The following is an 18,790-nucleotide window of genomic DNA, read 5'->3' as shown; positions in this document are numbered from 1 at the left end:
CTTCCCGTTTGCTTGATGACGTTTCAGCGAACACGGAAAATAACAGCGGTTACTTCTCACGTATTCATCTCTGATTCTGAACGCCTGCCGTGCATACTGCTGCTCCACGGCACGCATGCGCTTTGCGCTGCATCGTGAGCTCATAGCGTGTTAGATAATCACGTTGAGGGAACAAAAGCTTTATATGCCACAGGAATGAATCAAAGCAACATGATCATTAAAGTGCACACGGCACTGGAGACGCATGCGTAACGCACAGGGGGCAGCAAGAAGCTGAAACGGAAACAATGACGCGCAATGACGTCTTTCTTCGGACGCCACTGGTAGTGCTCTAATCCAGCATTGAAATAAATAAATAAAACATAAAAACAGCGTAGGCCGATACTTAGGCAAGTAAGTGCTTAAACACAGTAACAAGTAAATAAATGTGATTTCAAATTCAAATAAATGTGTTGACATTTTAAGATGAGATGAAACCTTCAGGATCCTTGTTCCGAAAAGAGTTTATTCTAACAGCACTGGACAATGCGAAGGAACTTGTTGTGAACTGTTTAATCTGTTCACGTCACAAACAGGAACCATGGCCACATTAAAACTGTGGGGCCAGGGGCAAAAATCTGCTGTTGGGCCCCTACTGACCCCCACATCTACAGCTGACAGTTACCTGGTCAGTAAGATAGGAAGAGCTAGTTTAAGATAAGATAAGTTAAGCCTTTAGTGATCTCCAGAGGGGAAATTCAGGCGTTTCAGCCGCATGCGGACAGATATAAGTACAGATAAACAGAGAAAAGTAAAACATAAATAATTAGAAGTATATAAATCAAAAACAAGAAGAGAAATAAAAATAGAAACTATACAAAAGCAATTAAACTCCAAATTACAAGGCAAGCAGTATACATACAGTACCCACGACCAGTGCTGTATTAACTAATAACTAACTGCGCAGCACGGTCTCTAAGCAAAGTGACATAGTGAGTTTGCAGCAGCAAAGTATAGTATATGTAAGAGTAATATGATACCATCTAGCCTACCGTAACAGTGTACACCAGAATAGTTTATAATATGTTAAGTAATTATACTTAGTGTTCCTCAGTATTAATATAGAAATATTATGTAGCACATTATGTAATAAAGCATGATATATTAAATATTACATGATCAGATAGATAGATAGATAGATAGACATCCTTCATTTACACGTGAAAATATTCTCAAAAAGTAGATAATATAAACATTTCCCTGCTAAAACAGATGCACTGAAACATTACATATAATACCAGACCATTTCACAAAGAGCTCAGGACTCCATTTATTGGAGTGGTTAAAACAGCCTTAAACTCTAAATGACTGTGTTTGCATCGCCATCTAGTGGACAGCCTCCTACTTGCCTTAATAGACTTCATACAGTAGGTGCTTTTAATTGTTCCTCCACAGTAATTTTGCAACTTTAGAGGTATAATATGAGGAGCTATAGATTATATTTCTATGTAAATAAACGTATCATCACTAATGGGGATTCATGTTAAATATCTTCTCAGTAACATGAGCAGGTATTTGTGGGTGACGTGAAGGAGGAAAAGGAGGAGGAGAACTTCCCCCTTCACCCCCTCTGGACTCTGGTTGGGACCTCAGAGCAGAGAAGGCTCAGGCAGGAAAAAGGTGAAGAAGATGAATAAGCTGGTGGTGATTTTGCTCTGCCTGGTCCTGCTGACCATCTACACAGGTAGGAAACTCTCAGGGATTTACCTGAGGAGATCAGAGTGAATTTACAGCAGTGAGTAAGTCAGTGGATTTAGGTCAGTTACGTCAGATAAGGACATATCAGAATAATGATCTCTTTTAGGATAGTTTTGCATGAATTTAGTGCATCTTTCTTTTGTTCAAGAAAGGGAAATGGTGTTTCAATATTATTTTGGCTGCATTTTACAGCTATTCTTTTGCACCAGTATTGCATTTTACAGCCACTGCATTTCCATGTACAACTGATTTAATTTCAGCATGCATTCTTGCTTTGAACACAAAATGAAATTGCACAAATCTTCACAGTTGATCTTTTTTTTTTGTTTTTTTTTTTGAATGAGATAGCTGTAGAATGTATGTGAGTGTTTTGCCACGTTGCTGTGAGGGCCCGGGCAGCAGCAGCAGCTCTGGCCTTGTGTTGACAGAGCTGGGTTCATTCACAGCACCTCCCTCTGGCAGGAGAGGAAGAGAGAGCCAGTCTGGCTGCCTGCTGGGGTCACGTGCTGCAGGGGCCCGGCTCCCTGGGGAGTGAGGAGGATGAATGGGCACTTTGTTACCTTCCACCAGATACCCTCCCAATACAGGCCTGGGTTAGAGAGAGGGAGACAGAGAGCCCTCGCTCTAAAGAGGCGGGTGTGTGTGTGTATGTCTGTGTGTGTGTGTGTGTGTGTGTGTGTGTGTGTTTGAGCAACTCCCTTGGGGCTTGCGTTGGGGAATAAACAACCTCACATGGACTAACTAAACAGATCAGGTCAGCCACAGCTCACCAGCAGCAGATAGTGGTGAGAGGTTTATTCATGGGTCTGAACACAGCTTTCAGTGAGAGGAATGTTATCCCGATGAGCCAATACCCAGCCAGCAAGCAAACAGCTGTTGTGTTGATAGAATATGATAGAAAAAACAAAATAACTCAGGCAGAGGTTAAACTCAGAGCAGACAGTCTTAGTTCCCGAGTCTCTTGTGAAGAGAAATTAAAAGTAGAGGAAACTGCTTACACGCACACTCACATCTACAAGACTAGAACAAACATATGATCAATATGTCAACTTTATTGAATCTTTTCTTTCCCAGCACCAGTAGAAGAATTGGATGTGTGTATCACGAGACATAAGAGTAAACATTTGATCTCTTTGCAGTCAAACTCTTATTTTTCTCTCTCCCTCAGATGCCAACCCTATCATCAAAGAGAGCTTCGCTAAGCAGCTGCTCCGAAGCAAGAGGCAGGAACGGCCAATGAAGCCCGGCCACCCTGATGAGCCAATGAGGGTAAGGTTCATTCAGAGCAAGAGGATAGATACATTATACAAGGTGGAGACTGACTTGACTATTGATCATATTGAGTTCTGTATCTTTGTGGGTAACACTTTATTTGAACCTATTTAACATTTATAAGCACTAAATAAACAATAAATTATAACACACTGTAATGTAGCTGTAAGCAATTATAAAGACATTTAAAGTGTTCATTAATGTTTTTGTCAACAATAATAATTCCTCATATGAAGAATCCATTACTGCTGTATTAACAGTTAATGAATGCTTGGTAACACTACACACAAACATTCATACCGTGTGTTAGAAAGCATTTATTAAGTGTTTATACACATGCAGGTGGGTTTTTAATTATATTATTCATTCATTAGCTTTTTTACATTTTTTAACTTTGCATTTTGCATGTCAACAGTTACAGCTGTCAAAATCAACATTAAGTCAACAGAGGGTCAAGCAATGTGACAAAACAAAAATCAAATTAAATAAAAAATTAATTAATAAATAAACACAAAAAGCTAAGTCCAGAGATCGTGTGCAGAAAAGTTCTATGACAGATATAACTCAAAATCATTTATAATTTAAATGCTAATTTGAAATCAGTTAGAAGTCTATTTATGTAGCACAGTCATTGTGGAATGGGTGGGAATTTTAGCTGAGCACATTTAGTTTTTTTACATATTGTAGGAGCTGGAGCGCCGCTAAGGGGGGGGGGGCATGGCCCCCCTGATACAATTGCTTGCCCCCCCTCGTGAGTCACATATGCATAATATGCTTCTGAGTAATGAGTACTGTATGCATATATGCTTCTATCTGATAATTTACATTAGGTACTATTCATTTAAATCAAGAATGTATATTTTTCATAATAGTTCATGAAAACGTTCTGGGGGCGGCACTTTGTAGGAGTACATTTGCACTTAATGATGTCATCTGGACATTACTTCCTATTTTACAGTAGAGCCTTGTTGACTTGCTATAGATAATATTCACCCCGAAACTTGAGAATGTCCTTCAAATGATTAGAAGAAACCAGCTTATTTATTACATACATGCTTAGCTATATTACAAATCCGTCTGCGATCACATTCTGAATCACCTAATATCATTTCGCAGAGTAAGACATGTAGGCTACCTTCAGCTTTTGTCACTGTACTTGTGTAATTTCTTCACCAATTATTCTGACCTAAGGAAAATCTAACTGCAGCAGCAGTAGCCGATCTATAAAGTCGTCTCTCTCCATGTTGTAATACTTTGAAGGATTCCGTTCATCATTGTACAAGTCCAAGCATGTTTCCCTCTGTTTAGCGCTACTCATCTTTGTAATTTCACTTTACGCTGTTGTGCTGTTTATTGTACTGTTGGGGTGTCGTGCAAAAATAATTCAAAGCAGAAGAACAAATAGTTCTAAGTCAGTACTGTGGCTTAGTGATTTCCCTCCTAAACACTAATTTGTACAAATGTGGTTAGCAAACCTGTTTTGAATGTATCACTCGATTGAATGGACGTTATCAGTGGTTATCAGCCTCATAGATATGGGTTAGAAGGGGCCTGCTACACCTACTGGTAGGTTCAGAAGGCCGTTATCATCTGTTCACGTGTTTGATCACGATACGAATACAAGAAGACTCCAGATCCAGTCCAAGAGGAATCCAGCTCACCGCTAAACCTGAAGTCTGGTGGATAACGTGGTATTTTCAGGTAAGATGATTTAAAATGAGAGCATTTAAACTATGATTATTTAGTCAATTAGTGAAAACAATACAGAAAATAGTTGTAAGGTAAATCGTAAATGGACTGTACTTATATAGCGCCTTTCTAGTCTTTCTGACTTCTCAAAGCGCGTTGACATGAGATAACCGTTTTGTAATTGCATTTACTAGATATTGTTACATGCTTTACTGATTTGCTAGCTTGAAGTTACTGCAAAAATGTTAGCTTGTATTGCAGCTAAGTGGTTAGCATTACTAATTAGCAGTAGGCGATTATTAGGCGATCATTTTTAACAGGGGGATGGCCCAATGGGAGTGTCAATACAACAAGTCAGCAAAAACAAAAACAAAACATTTATGAGAATTCAAGGTTTTGGTGGCGAAGCCCAACTGTGTGATATGCTGAATGACCAACGCTGAGTGGGCTTCCACCTACTGCCTGGACGTGGTGAGAATCGATGATCATCTCACCACGTCCAGGCAGAAGGTGGCTGTGCCAGCGCCATCTTCACACTTTTGGAGAACGTGCACGGGGCCAGAGAGTAACCAAACGGGAGGCGGCAGTACTGATAGACCTGTGCCCCCAAAGCGCAGGTACTTCCTGTGGCGCGGCAGAATGGGGATGTGGAAGTACGCATCGGTCAGGGTATGGATGTCATCCAGTCGCCCGGCTGGATGCACTCAAGAAGCTGTCTGACTGCCAGCATGCGAAAGGGCCTCAACGTAGCCGTGCAGGACATGCAGATCTAAAATGAGTCTCACACCCCAGTAAATACGGGGAGTAAAAACCCTACCGTGCCTCCGAGCGGTAGGGCTCCTTTCCAGAGGAGCGCGGCTATTACCTCCTCCAAGGCCGCCCTCGCGGCGGGCATGGAGAAAGAGATCTGAATTATGCTGCTGAAAGGAGGGGGCTGGCAGCAGAATTGTAACGTGTAGTCCCTTCACAACGTCCTGTCTAGCCAGGTGGAGAGAGGGCCGCAGAGCCACACCCACGCCGGGTAATGATCCGTGAGCAGCAGGGCAATGGGATCGGCAGCGAGCGCTACCCCCACTCCCAGCCCTCGACGGTGGAATAGGATCCATAAGCCATGGCTGGGCGCCTAGTGGTCAGCAGAGCCGCCCACTCACACTGTGCAAAGGACAAGATTGGCGCCATCTTGGGATCTTGGGATCTACTACACAAGGGCGAGGTTTCCCACCTGGCTGAGCAAGGAGGCCTGCGGTTAAGTCCTCGGCGGGAGCCTGGGAGGGTGGTTGGGGGGGCAGTGGGGTCACCATCCTGTCAGCGGCCGAGTCGAACAGGCAGGGCAGGTCATCGAGGGGGTAGTGGTGGGCTACTGGTGCCTCATCGTCTTTGAAAAGGGAAGCGGGGTCTTCCTCCTTATAGACATGACGTTCATCCTCCTTGTCGTAATCAGCCCACGGCATGGAAAGAGCTGTCACACCCTCCGCCGCTGGCACCGGGCTAGCGTGGAGGGAGCTAACGGACTCGGCAAACTGCAGCTGCCTCACCCAGGAGGAGCACGAGATAGTCAGCCTCAGCTTGATGTCGCTGACCCAGACAGAGGAAGCAGGACTCGTGGGGGTCAGCCGGCAGCATCGGCAAGGCGCTAGAGAGACAGACATGATCAGAGCTCCAGACTAACTTTTTTCACCACCGTCCCGAAAAACAATTTTAACCGTCCCGAAGTGAATGTAAACCGTCCCAAAATCAAAATGTTGTTTCTTTACTTTGTTAGTATCATCTACTGTATAGTGGTTAGGTGTTAGTGGCATAATAAAAACACCATTAAAATGTTGAGGAAATAAATAATTCTATTTCTTTTTGCTCCATTCAAAGAAATAGGTTTAAAACAAAACCTGAAAAGTCATAAACAGAATTAAAAAAATTAAATAGGACACAATTTAGTGGGTCCGCACCATTACCACGCCGGCGAGGACCTGCGGTGCGCCGAGTAGGCGGAGTCTGTACACCATTTAAAAGGCGTCTCAGCCTGCTCATATGCCGGATGCCCCGCTCAATTCAAGCGGTAACAGCAGCGTGTACGCCACATGACCCATACAAACGCAAACACTCATGGGAGATTGATAAAACAGAGAACTGATGAATGTCATTCAGGCTTAAATAAAATCATATTGTGAACATTGCCGGCCATGCTGGCAATTATTTGTCAACTAGGAAGGCTACCATGGCTTTAACCCTGTAGGCCGACATTGTTCTTTGTTTTGTCAGCTGACAGTTATGTGGTTGCTGCCACAGGCTGACAGATTACACTCCATTTTTAACAGTTTTCCTGGCCCTCTGTCTTTTTTTATTACTGACTAGCTTTTTCTTTGTTTGTTGTTACTCAACAAGAGAGAACAGAGATTCATGAGGAGCAAAGGGAAACTTTAAAATCCTTTTTTAAGGAGGGAATGACACGTGTTGGGCCACCCTTAATATCAAAAGCTGCATCAGCTACTGGTTTGGAAACCTGTGTCATAGAAGTAAGGTTTACTTTACATGTCAAACAAATACATCATTCTGCTGTAATGCTGGTACAAATTACAAAATGTTAAAAAGTTGTTAAAATTCAATGTAATTGGTGTAATAGCGTTTCATTGTTTTTGTCAAAAGAAAATATAATATATAATAAATAAGGTGATAAATTTGTCACCAGGTTCCATCGATTTTCAGGAAGCATGTGATCCCTCTTGACCTGTCTACTTCTGCTTTGATGAGACTGTAAGTATAGTTAACTTACCCAAGTAACCACCTGGCAACTACCTGCCAATCATTTTAGAAACCACCTGGTAACATGACATAGCACTCTCTTTTCTTTTGTCCTCTTCCAGATTGAAGAAGATGAAGTTTCGAGGAGTCTGATTGATGCCTTCCATATGAAGACTCCGACAGCTGAGGAAAAGCTCATGCTTTACCAGGAAATGAGAATTATTACTGACCACCTCCATCAGCAGCATGCCTTTCTGTGCTGTGTCATCAATGACACAGCACAGCTCATCCAAAGTCTCAAACCTCTGGAAAGAAAGCTACATCACGGCGCTGTGATGGTTCACCAACGCATGGTTACATCACCCCAGACTGTCTCAGGCCCTCCTCATGTCAAGCATACAGACGCTGGTATACAATGATGATGGTGATCATCATCATGATCACGATGATGAGGATGACAATGATAGCAGCTAGGACTGTAAGCACTCATTCGGGATTTTTAATGAATAATTTGAGCCAGCTTGTATGTTTTGTTATTTATCATCCTCCTTGATTCAGTGCAAACCAAAATAAATCTAACTCAGACAGTTTAGGTTCTGTGCGTGTTTTCATTGTAACTGGTCAGTCTTAATTTATGCTGTGTTGCTGATCACTTGATTAGTCTAACAGCAACAAAGTCCATGTTTGTTTTTTTCAAAACACTTGGTTTAAACTTGCTCTTTTTGGACAATAAACACTGTTTTTGTAGAAGTTGTTGACTCAGTGACTTTCTAAAGCCTTGTAGTGCTCAAGGTATAACCAGCATTGCTATTATGAATAACCTTACAATTAACACTAACCACATCAGCACACCATGTTTTTGTAAAAAGGACACATTTGTGAAAGAGGGCTTGCCCTCAGTATGTTTTCAATGTGTAAATGAAGGTTACTGCTACAATACACTCAATTTCAGTTCGGGAAATGAAAAGGAACAGACAGGTGTATTGACAGCTTTCCCACGATGAGTTATAGCCACGATTTCAGCCATTGTCACGGCAGTTGTTCACAGCACACGTGAGAAATTAATAAAAAAGTAAATTACTTAATAGATTACTTATTATACAGTGATTTTACAGTCATAATCAGCCATAGGTTTTTTTTTCCCTCTTCCCATTGGCTGCTTTCGGTGTAAACCCTCGGGATGTTCGACTCCTGGTTTGGCTAAAATATCTTAAATAAACCAACATCTTTACTTTTTCTTAACATAGATCATCTAGATGCAGTGTAACCAGTAGTTCGGCTGTACTAGATATTTGATATATTCAGTAGATATATCTTTTTACAACCGTATTTACAACCTTACTTTGCAAACTGGAAGAACTACAACTGTGGTGCTGATTTGTATCAAGCTGCATGGCGCGGCTCTAGGGAATTGTAGTTTTTATAATACTGAATTTAGAGTACACTGGGGAGTTTAAGGGGGTGATTAACCCATTTGTGTAATCCGATTTTAAATATCTAATTGTTAAATGGGTGAAAATGTATTTTAACCATATTTCAGATCTGACAGTGCCCCCAGTTGTTGACTATACTCACATGATGGCTGAGGTCAAAGCTCTCTGTAACAGTTGGTCCCATGTATGTAGCCCCTTTTGTTGCTGGATTACAAGCCTTCAAACATGCACCGAGGTCAAGGTTCAAATGTCAGTATTTCAAAGCAGGAGCCATGAAGAATCTTCATGCTGACATATGTTATGTGTTGTCTCCCAAAAAACGCAACACAGAAGAATAAAAATAGACGAAGGTTAGGCAATAATATGAATAATGAAATAAACAAAGTAATATTAAAATTAAATTGAAATTTAAAAAAAAATCTATTTACAGAATGGAATAGTGATAGTTTTGAAATGGGATATAAAAGTTGTAATTAAATACTGACTGTACAAAAGAAATATGGATTGTGCCAAGGACAGAAGTTCACTTTTGGGGACATTACATAGACTTACATCCATTTCCTGGAGACTTACCCTCACTCTAACCTCTAACCCCTAAACCTTAACCACTGACCCAAAAATCAGCTTTTTCCCAATTTGGGACAAGGGTTTTGGCCCCAATTGGTCAAGCCACCCCCCAATTCACTGGTCTTCAGTCTGAAAAGTGTCCCTGAAGGTAGCCTAAGTCAGACGCACACACACACACACACAAGCACACAACGTTGGAAGGAAGACTTAAGAAAGGGGATTTCATATTAAATATCCTCAGCCACATATTCTTGGAAATACAAAATTAAATGAGCAACTTTACATTTTACAATCACAGGATATAAAACGCCCTTCCGTCACAGAGACAGTGGCGTTTGGACTCAGGTTACGGCCGACCGGCAGCTATTTGAAACGGAATGAAGCCCAAACGGGAGTCGAACGCGCCAAGGCCGCCCACAACACAGCGTTCTCCACATGCGTAGCAGCGTCCATAGCAACCACAATAGCAACGATCTGGCCTGAAAGAATCTTCGTAAGGATCATAGGCATTCAGTGCACGAATATTAGGACAATAAAATGCACAGATCTAGAAATGTTCTAAAAACGCATTTTAATGCCGAAACTATCTTAAAATATTGCATTTTGCACTGAGAATAAAAGGAATGTCCGCCATTTTTTTTTTGGTTGTTTTCACGGAAAGAAACTTGGCAGTCACGTGCCGTCACGCCATTTTTACCTGTTCCATCCAATGGAAATGATCTCCGCCGCCTGCGGTCCACCGGGAGCTAGCCTCAGTAACTAAAGAAATTAGCCCATGTGAACAGATGCTAACGGCCTCTGAACCCGGGCCCGGAGCAGGCCGCGTCTAACCCGTCTCTACGAGGCTGACAGGCGCAGATCTGTATTCATCAGCTTTCCTGTGTTGTTTCTTTCACTTTATTTTCATCTGTCACCTTATTCACCTTACCCCCCCCCCCCAGGAGCATCTGCTCCACATGCAGGCTCTGGATCAGAGGGCCCAGGAGACCAACCTGGAACACTGGCTGAACCCCCACTGCTACCCTCGCTGCGACAGGAACTACGGATACCCCGTCTGATGATGATGGTGATGACGTCACCACACGTCCACTTTCACTTCAAACCCCAAACCCCCGCTGTGCATGAGTGTGAACAGAATCATCCATTTTAGTTTCACTCAGATTTCACTAGCAAGGCACCAACAGGGCGAAATCCCTTTCCACCCCTTTGGAATGGAATGGCACTTGTTCACATTTCACACACTGCAGCTGAATCTCTGCAGTCCCTGACGGTGTTAGCCTTTTTCTGTGTTGGTAATGTCTCACTGCTGTTGTCTCTTCCTGTTTTTTTTTTTTTTTTTTTGATTTTATCACGCCTGTTTGGCACAGCAGGAAACCTCAGAGACAGTTTCCGAGTCAGGCTCACATCATGTCATATTTTAACACAGTCAGTTAGCTTCTGAAAAAATCATTTCAATCTCAAACTGGTTTAAAATCAACGGTATTTCATTGTTAACAGACGCCCACAGTAGCACAGTGAAGATCAAAACTTTGGCGTGGTTTTGAATAGAGCCACATCAGCTGTTAGCATTGGAACGTCACCAAAACAATCAACACTTATTCCAAATGTCTGAGCTTTCTGTTTACACAGTAAAAGAAAGAAAAGATACTGGGAAGGCAAAGTGACGCCCTGGGGGTTGTTTCAAAACTTTGATTATTAGGTTTGGGAATATTACTCGGCCATGCCTTATTGTACAGTAAATGCATTTAAGATGAATCTTTTCAGACACCCCCCTGATAAATATTGCTAATCACACATTGGTCTCATCAGACCATCACACTCTGTGTCACATGTTTGGTCTTGTCCGTTTCCACCACTTCTGGTAAGATCATGTTTGACTGATCATTTTCCAATGTTTGAACTGTTCTTTACTTTTTTTTCTCTTCGCAGTAAAAGACCAGACACGACAACATGGACTCGACAATGGCAACAATGAAAACTCTTGAAAAATAAAAAGATGGAAGCTCTCTCTCTCTCTCTCTCTCTCTCTCTGTATAGTTTACTGTTATCAGTAGTTTCTACATTTATTTTCTTTATTGTGTGTCATGTATCATCACAGAGTGAAATGTATTAATAGTAAATTCAATCACAAATAAATCAAAATGCATGAGTGTCTATTCTGGGGAACAAAGGTTGTGTAGTTATTATTATTATTCTTATGTAAGAGGAGGAGGAGGAGGAGGGGTGGTGGGGCTGCAGACCTTCACTTTTAGTCCACTCTTGTTATGTATTTCCCTCACGGAGAGAACCTATATGGATCCCGGTTTTAGGTGGTGACAGAAGGGATTTCCAGCATCAAATCTGAACGAGGAGCTTATTTGCATAGAATGGCGTTATGCGTTTAGTGAAGCCCTTGGCAATCAGCTTAGCGAAAAAACAAAAAAACAAAAACAAAAAAACAAACAATGTTTCCCATGTTTGTGCCAGAATCACTTTTTGATAGAATTGCCTTTTAGAGATGACCAGAGCCCGGGATCAGGTGTGTAATCTAAAGGGTTCAAGCACAGTAAACAGTTTGTTTCTTGAGGTGTTAACAGGCAGTCCTGTGCAGGTCCTGGGATGCCGGATGCAGATGGCTCGGCTTTGAAGCTCATCGGACGCACGCAGGTAGACCTGATGTGTCGCCCCTGCAAAGAGCTGCACGCCACACAGGCCTATTCACACAAGACCTGGTTATTAAACGTACTCTGAAATATGTAGGCCCGTTGAAATCTATTTTTAAAAAGCCCATCGTAGGCTGTGCGTGATGTGATGTGTGGCATTGGTTCTTGCTACATATTGTCCCCATAGAAATAAACATTATATATAAATAAAATTGCCAATTATTATGAAGATTCACAGAAACTGAATTAAACAAATAGAACAAAGCAGAACAGAATCTAGCAGTTGGGGCCGATGAGAAATAATAGCTGCATTTTTGTTTGTGTCATTTTTTTAGAAAAAAGCAGAGCTGAACATTAAAATGAAACATTCAGAGCAAACCCACGGGCGGACGGACTTCTGCCTGCAGAAGGAAGAACCCAGTTTTTCGCTAACCTAATTTTGAGCAGAAACGAATGTAGTTCTGCTGTTTTTTGGGCTAAATTAGGTTACGAGTTTCCGTCCAGGCCTGGATCCTTTAACTCCCACTGTGATCAGAACACGAGTGACTCTCCATTTAGCTCGTAGCCAGGAATTTTAAATAACGCATTTTTTCATAGATTCCCCAATGACCTATAACAGAAATCAAGGCCATTAAAACATGTATAAGAAACAAGAAAATAACCCTAATGATTTAGACGGTGGCCTAAAGGCCTAATTGGTTTGGTAAAAATGTATTATTTCATTAATGGGTTTAGGCGTTTCCTTCAAAGCTGATTTAAACGGGCCAAGGCCGACGGCGCTGTAAAAAAAACTGACAATAAAACACGACACACAGTTCAACACAACGAAATGAGAAGATTCCAAGGATTTATTGAAAAGCGTCTAAAAGCAATTTGACACCAACTCTGTAATTATATTATTACATTAAAGCTTCATGAAAGTTTTCTACGAAAATGTAAAATATAGGCCTACTATGTTAATGGGAAATGTAGTTATACGCACATTGGGAAAACTCGAAGAGTGTCCGTGTTTAATTTATTAATTTATCGTACAATTAGAAATGTTAGAGACATTACAAACTCCGAGACTGACTCGGTCTTTGACCGCAACACAAACTGATTATTTCTTAATACTTTTGAATTCAAAGTGCTTGAGTACATTTTTAAATATTAACCCTATTGAATTGAACAGGGTATATTCAGTCTAATTGGTTCAAATTAGAGAAATATTCCATCCACAGATGGAATATTATATCTAAGCCTCTCCACGTCTCACACAATTTGCTAGCATGAGCTCAGGCTGGAAGATATAAGAGTGAAAAAATACATTCTCGTTAGTTACAGTTGCAAAATAGTAAAATTCACAAGCTCTGTACAGAAAGTAGCCGGCTGCTGCAAAGGAAACATGTAACTCATTCACGTTTAACCAATGCAAGATGTGAAATGGACTTCATTTGATTTGGTCGATACATTAAACAGACGTCCAACTTTATAATATATACACATATGCACATTATGTAATTTGCTTTTATACATTACATACAAAACTGCTTAATAAAACACACTATGTCCTATAAACAAGTCAGAGAAAACAAAGCGTGGCATAAAGAAATCAGTCAAGCAATCATCTTTTGTCTTTGAAGAAGCCTTTAGAAGTGCTGCTCTCTTTGATGGTGACGGTCAGGAAGTTGGTGGTCACATCTGTCACCAGGACCTTTTCCACGTTGCCGAGAGAGGGCCTCCACGTCACTTCATCCAAGTCGTCGTCGAGCCTGGTCGGGGACGGCCTGTCCAAGAAGTAAGGCCTTTCCATCTGTGGAAGCTCAGCGGGGCGACTCCGGCTCTCGCTCATTTTGGACTGGTGCTTGAAGTGTGGCGGCGCCAGGTAGCTGGAGCTGTCCTTAGTCCTGTGTGTGTCCATGTCTGTTCTGTGTGGATGCAGGCCGCGGTCTGAGTAGAGCTGCTTGTAGGAGCTTCCACCGGAGATTCCCCGGATGTGTGCGTGGTGATGGTGGTGGTGGTGGTGGTGGTGTTTATGACTGTGACCGTGGTTCTCTGGATGTCTGTGGGCCACTTTGACCAGTCTCATCTCTTCACCACCCTGGAACTTAGCCAGTTTGTGAGGGCTGTGGCTCACCTGCTCCTCTGCTCTCCTCTTGTGGGGCTCAGATACCGCAGGGCTGCAGCTGCTGTCCTTGAAGCGGGGCTTAGGCTTCGGGCCTCTTTTTTTGGGTACGTGGATGAGTCCGTCTGGACTGGTTTGCTGAAGGGAAGGCAGCTGGTGCTCACGGCTGTTCAGTTCTGGCGGTCGGACACGTACGCTTTCTCCACGGTTGACAGTACTGGGAGGGAAGATGGTGGGAACAACGGCTCTCAGGCCCTCTCTGGCCCTGGAGGTGACAACCGGCTCTGGGGTTGGGTAGGTGATGTGCATCCCTCGGACTGCCTCGCTCCTGAACTCATAGGACTTGGCTTTAACTTTGGCCTGGGCCTATTAGATGGTAAGAAAATGAGAGGGAACTCATTATTCAAAATTATACTAATAAATGACACTATTCCATTCTGTTTTTTACATTTTTTTTATGTCTTAGTCGACTTAACAGGCCTTTTTCACAGCAGGCATTTTGACTAGTCATAGTAGGACAGCCATGACAATGTGGCAGCATGCACAATAAGGACCATGAAACTGAAGCAGCTAAATGGAATTCAGACATAATTAATTCTATTATTCACACTTGTGCTTTTCCTATTGTGACATGCCAAAATGTCTTCTGTGAAAAAGGCCTATTGATAGTTTCAATTGCTGCCCATGCCTGACACGGGCACAGCTATTACACTCAACTAGACCAATTTAAAAAATTGGTGACATGGAGTTGCAAATAGGCTACTGCGTTAACAACTACAACAGCATCAGTTTCCTGTCAAGCCACAATATTTAGTAGTGAAATTCCACTACCCCATTTTTAACAACATCCCTGTCAACGGAGATTCTGGTATTTAGTTCAAGATAAACTGTCGGTCATTAGGCAATTTTCACGGCTCGTTGTCCCGAAAAGCTGAAACCTCTTGCTGTCTGCGTCACACTATGAAATAGTAATAAAAACGGATTTTACTCAGAGATTAAGGACTTTGATCAAGTCGCTTCAACGGCAACAAGAGTGGCTGTTTGTTAAGGTATTCCTGTCAGCAGTTCCCCATTAGCTAAACACAAGCTGAACACACACCCATTAATCGATTCACAATTTTGACTGTGCATAAGTAGCATCATTAAGGAGCCTCGCGAATTTAGGTGAAATACAACGAGGCCGAAATGAATTTGCAAGCGCTTTAAGTAAACAGTTAAGAAACAATGCTGACATATGCTGCTAAATTTACCTTGAGCAGAAATGTCTTGGGTTTTGGTCCTCTCTTTTTGGGCCCATAGAGCTCCCTTTCACGCTCCCTGTGGAAAATACAGTGACAGACACCCATTTTAAGTGTCACGGGAGCAAAGTGCACCGAGGACACCATATATTTATCGGACGTGTTAACATTCACTGGCTCTGCCCATAAAGGCCAGCCCCAGACATCTTACCTCTGCTCAAAAGCGGCAAACAGGCGGGAGTCCAAAATATTCTCCTCTGGTTCCCAAGTGCTGTATCTGTGAATTAAAACATTAAGTTAAATTGAGGAAGCGAGCGCTTACATACACACTATATAGATGGCCATAGCGTTAGCTCGCGAGCTAAAATCTCCATCGTGCTATTCACCTCAGTTTTAATCCGGCTGTCTCGCTAGCTTTGGCGAGCTAACGACAGCCACAGCCGAGACAGTAGACACAACAACCGCGGGTTGAACACATGCAAGAGACACAATGTAGCAGGACTTACTTGGGAGACCAGCCCTTCCATTTCACAAGGTATTCAATCCGACCCTGCATGCCATCAGAAACAAACACAAATTACTTCATTAGCTTGAAGGGCAACAGTAGTATTAGAGTGCGGTGTTGGTGCATTACATTCAACGCTCTGGGAGAAAAACGGCACGTTACATCTCACGCCTACCTTTCTTATTCTCCGTTTGATGATAGACTCGGCAGCGAACACCCTCTCCCCGACGGCAGACAGCTCCATGTTTACTCCAGTGCTACCTACCGTTAGCTTGGTGGACGCTAACGTTAGCAGAGCAGATATTTTTCTCCAGTCCCAGCCACTCTGAATTCCCGACAGACCATAATACTCCCGAACAGAAAGGACGTCAGCGCAATTTTTTACACCGTTGCTAAGGAACCACAGTCGGTGGAACCTCCAGAAGAACGCCCATTGGTCCAGCCGTTGCTACGTGCTCGGGTTGCTAAGTGAGGGGAGGAGCGTGCGCCAGTGTGAATTCTTTCGGGGGGATGGTGGCTTTTTCCCCGCGCGGCGAGTGAATCATTTCGCGCAAGTTATGTGAGACATTCAAAATGCACGTGCTATCAAAAGTGGTCTAGTAATGTACACGCGACAGCGCGGTCAAGCAAATAGAAAAACCAGGAAATAAGAATGCTGTTTGATTTAAGCGACAGCGCGAGAAACAGTAGCCTGCATGAGACATCCCTCATTTTCATTTAGTCTATCCAGCAATGTATCTATCAGCTGCTGTAGTAAAATCGCTTGGCAGAGGTTATTATAGTCCCATTAGTCCATTAGCACACAAACGGTGATAGTCTGTGTGAACTCGTTACAAATGTATCGCCTGCCCGCATTAATTTCGTTTGCCCTCGCTGTCTCAGGACAGAGGGTCACTGCACTGTTTGCGTCAGGCAAAATTATGGGCTATTTGTATTCAAATGCTTTCATTTAAGCAGCCCTTGTAGGTTAACTTTGAAGGCAGAGCTTTAAGACACGGGTATCGAATTTGTTGCCAATACCCATGGTGCTTTGTAGTTTAAAATATATCCGCATTGGGATATACATTTAAATCAAATATCTGTCACCCACGTCGTACAGAGGTGGTTAATTGAGTAAAAAAAAAAAAAACTTGAGTCGGGTGAAATGACAGTCCGTGGGATTTCTGTCACTGACCGTCATGCAAGACGTTTAGTGACTTTAATTTATAAAAGGTTAGGAAAACGAATCTGTTGTCATGACCCCAAATTAAGCAAGAAAAGATCAGATGGTGTATGCAGACATTTAGCAACGCTCAGGAAAGCTTTTCACAGTATTTATCCGCATTCTGGCAAAGGCTCCGACAAAAATGTACCTGTCACCTCCCTCTAAATAGTCACTCTCTGAATGATCTGTTGAATAAAAGCAGATGAAAACAGGTTGCGCATCTCTTGTGTGATTTCTAAACCAGTAACAGCTTTCATGTCGTAAAGAGATTACTCAACCCAAATTATCTGCAAATGCGGAAATAATCTGCAGGCTTCCATTAGGCCTATTGTTTTAGTGCACCAGCCAGCGCAATGAGAGAGCCATAAAAGAAGAACAGTAAACACCAGAGAAATATAAATATTAGGCTATTAGTTTATCTTAAACTAAAAAAAAAAAAAAAAAATCCCAGAGGCCTGTTCCAATCCTATGAATGTGAATGTAAAAATTAAAAAAATAAATAAAACACTCAGTCACAATGACGTGGCTATGTCTCATGTACAGGATCACTGTTTTGCTCAGGCTGCAGTCCACAGGCCGATGTCTTTTTACGCTAAGAAATAAAGACAAAAAAAAAAAAAAGTTTAAGACCTAACAAAGGCAGACAAAAGTATTAATAAATCAAATAATTAATTGTAGGCTAATTTATAAGAATAAAGCCTAATAATAATAATAATAATTTGAATAGCTAGGCAACATAACTATCAGTTTTATAAAATATAATAGAATTCTCAATAGAATTCAATAGAGTAGGCCTATTTGTCAATAATCAAAAATAATCAGGCTATAAAATAAGAAAGTATTCACAATACTAGATAGTTTAATTGTCTGAGGGGAGTAAAAAGAAATGTATACTTCTCTTAAACCTTTACATTATTCATTATTGATCCATTCATGAACTATTATTTATTTTGATTTTATTTAAATAAACAGAAAAATGAAACGTCCGAGCCTCAGGCTGCAAGGCGTGCAGCCCGAATCGATGACCCGACGGCTGATAGCTGATCTTTGAACATTAAATTGTTCGGTCCTCTGGACTCAAGACTTTTTCCAGCCTGATTTCTCAACCAACGGTGAGGCCAACAGATCACATTTCCACAGAATGCCTTTATTTTCCAAAGCGACGGTCAGGTCGGGTTTAAAACGGCTTGAGTCGATGCGGAATGTCCGGAGACAGAAAATAACATTTTCACTGCAAAAAAATTTTTAAATGCATAAAAATGCAAGAGACTTTCTCAAAGCCGGATTTAAATACAATGGAAATAAAAAGCTGTCTATTTGAATAACATTTATTTGCCCCACACACACACACACACACCTGTGTGTGCAAGAATCAGCTGACTTTCTGAATTAGACACTGCAACATCCTTGCATGGTTTGGCTTAAAGGTCTTAAAACCAAAGTAACTGCGAAGCTTCTAAATCGAACAGCTTAATCATTTTAAATCGTCTTTGCTGCCGTTTGTCAAGAAGATGAAACATGTTAACGTGCATTTCACAGAGAACCGGCGACATCTGTCCTTTTAACGAATCATGAAGTCATAAGCGGCTTTTATGTGGCTTCAAGACAAGAACAAAGAGACACCCCCCCCCCCCTGCATTTAAAGGCCAGTTCACACTGTGGG

General features: G+C 41.9%; 2 protein-coding genes and 1 long non-coding RNA gene across 3 annotated transcripts; 2 read left to right on the top strand and 1 right to left on the bottom strand.

Annotated features, from left to right (window-relative positions):
- The first annotated feature begins 1,493 nt into the window (after positions 1 to 1,493).
- On the top strand, positions 1,494 to 11,590 carry lg3h17orf67 (linkage group 3 C17orf67 homolog). The gene is made up of 4 exons (XM_044188743.1): positions 1,494 to 1,723; positions 2,906 to 3,006; positions 10,376 to 10,500; positions 11,364 to 11,590. Exons 1-3 carry the CDS (start codon positions 1,669 to 1,671, stop codon positions 10,490 to 10,492), a joined length of 273 nt encoding a protein of 90 aa, XP_044044678.1. The 5' UTR covers positions 1,494 to 1,668; the 3' UTR covers positions 10,493 to 10,500; positions 11,364 to 11,590.
- LOC122872680 lies at positions 3,013 to 10,367 on the top strand. The gene is made up of 3 exons (XR_006377247.1): positions 3,013 to 4,710; positions 7,382 to 7,446; positions 7,557 to 10,367. It is a non-coding gene; the product is annotated as an uncharacterized LOC122872680 (long non-coding RNA).
- A 1,316-nt stretch (positions 11,591 to 12,906) lies between the features above and the next one.
- Positions 12,907 to 16,294, bottom strand: cbx8b (chromobox homolog 8b). Its single transcript, XM_044188731.1, has 5 exons — positions 16,099 to 16,294; positions 15,925 to 15,968; positions 15,630 to 15,695; positions 15,431 to 15,497; positions 12,907 to 14,546 (listed from the first exon to the last, which is right to left on the bottom strand). Exons 1-5 carry the CDS (start codon positions 16,165 to 16,167, stop codon positions 13,680 to 13,682), a joined length of 1,113 nt encoding a protein of 370 aa, XP_044044666.1. The 5' UTR covers positions 16,168 to 16,294; the 3' UTR covers positions 12,907 to 13,679.
- Positions 16,295 to 18,790: the final 2,496 nt, after the last annotated feature.

This window comes from Siniperca chuatsi, linkage group LG3, assembly GCF_020085105.1.
Source record: "Siniperca chuatsi isolate FFG_IHB_CAS linkage group LG3, ASM2008510v1, whole genome shotgun sequence".
Taxonomy (NCBI): Eukaryota; Metazoa; Chordata; class Actinopteri; order Centrarchiformes; family Sinipercidae; genus Siniperca; species Siniperca chuatsi.
This window is presented reverse-complemented; position numbering and strand designations above follow the sequence as displayed.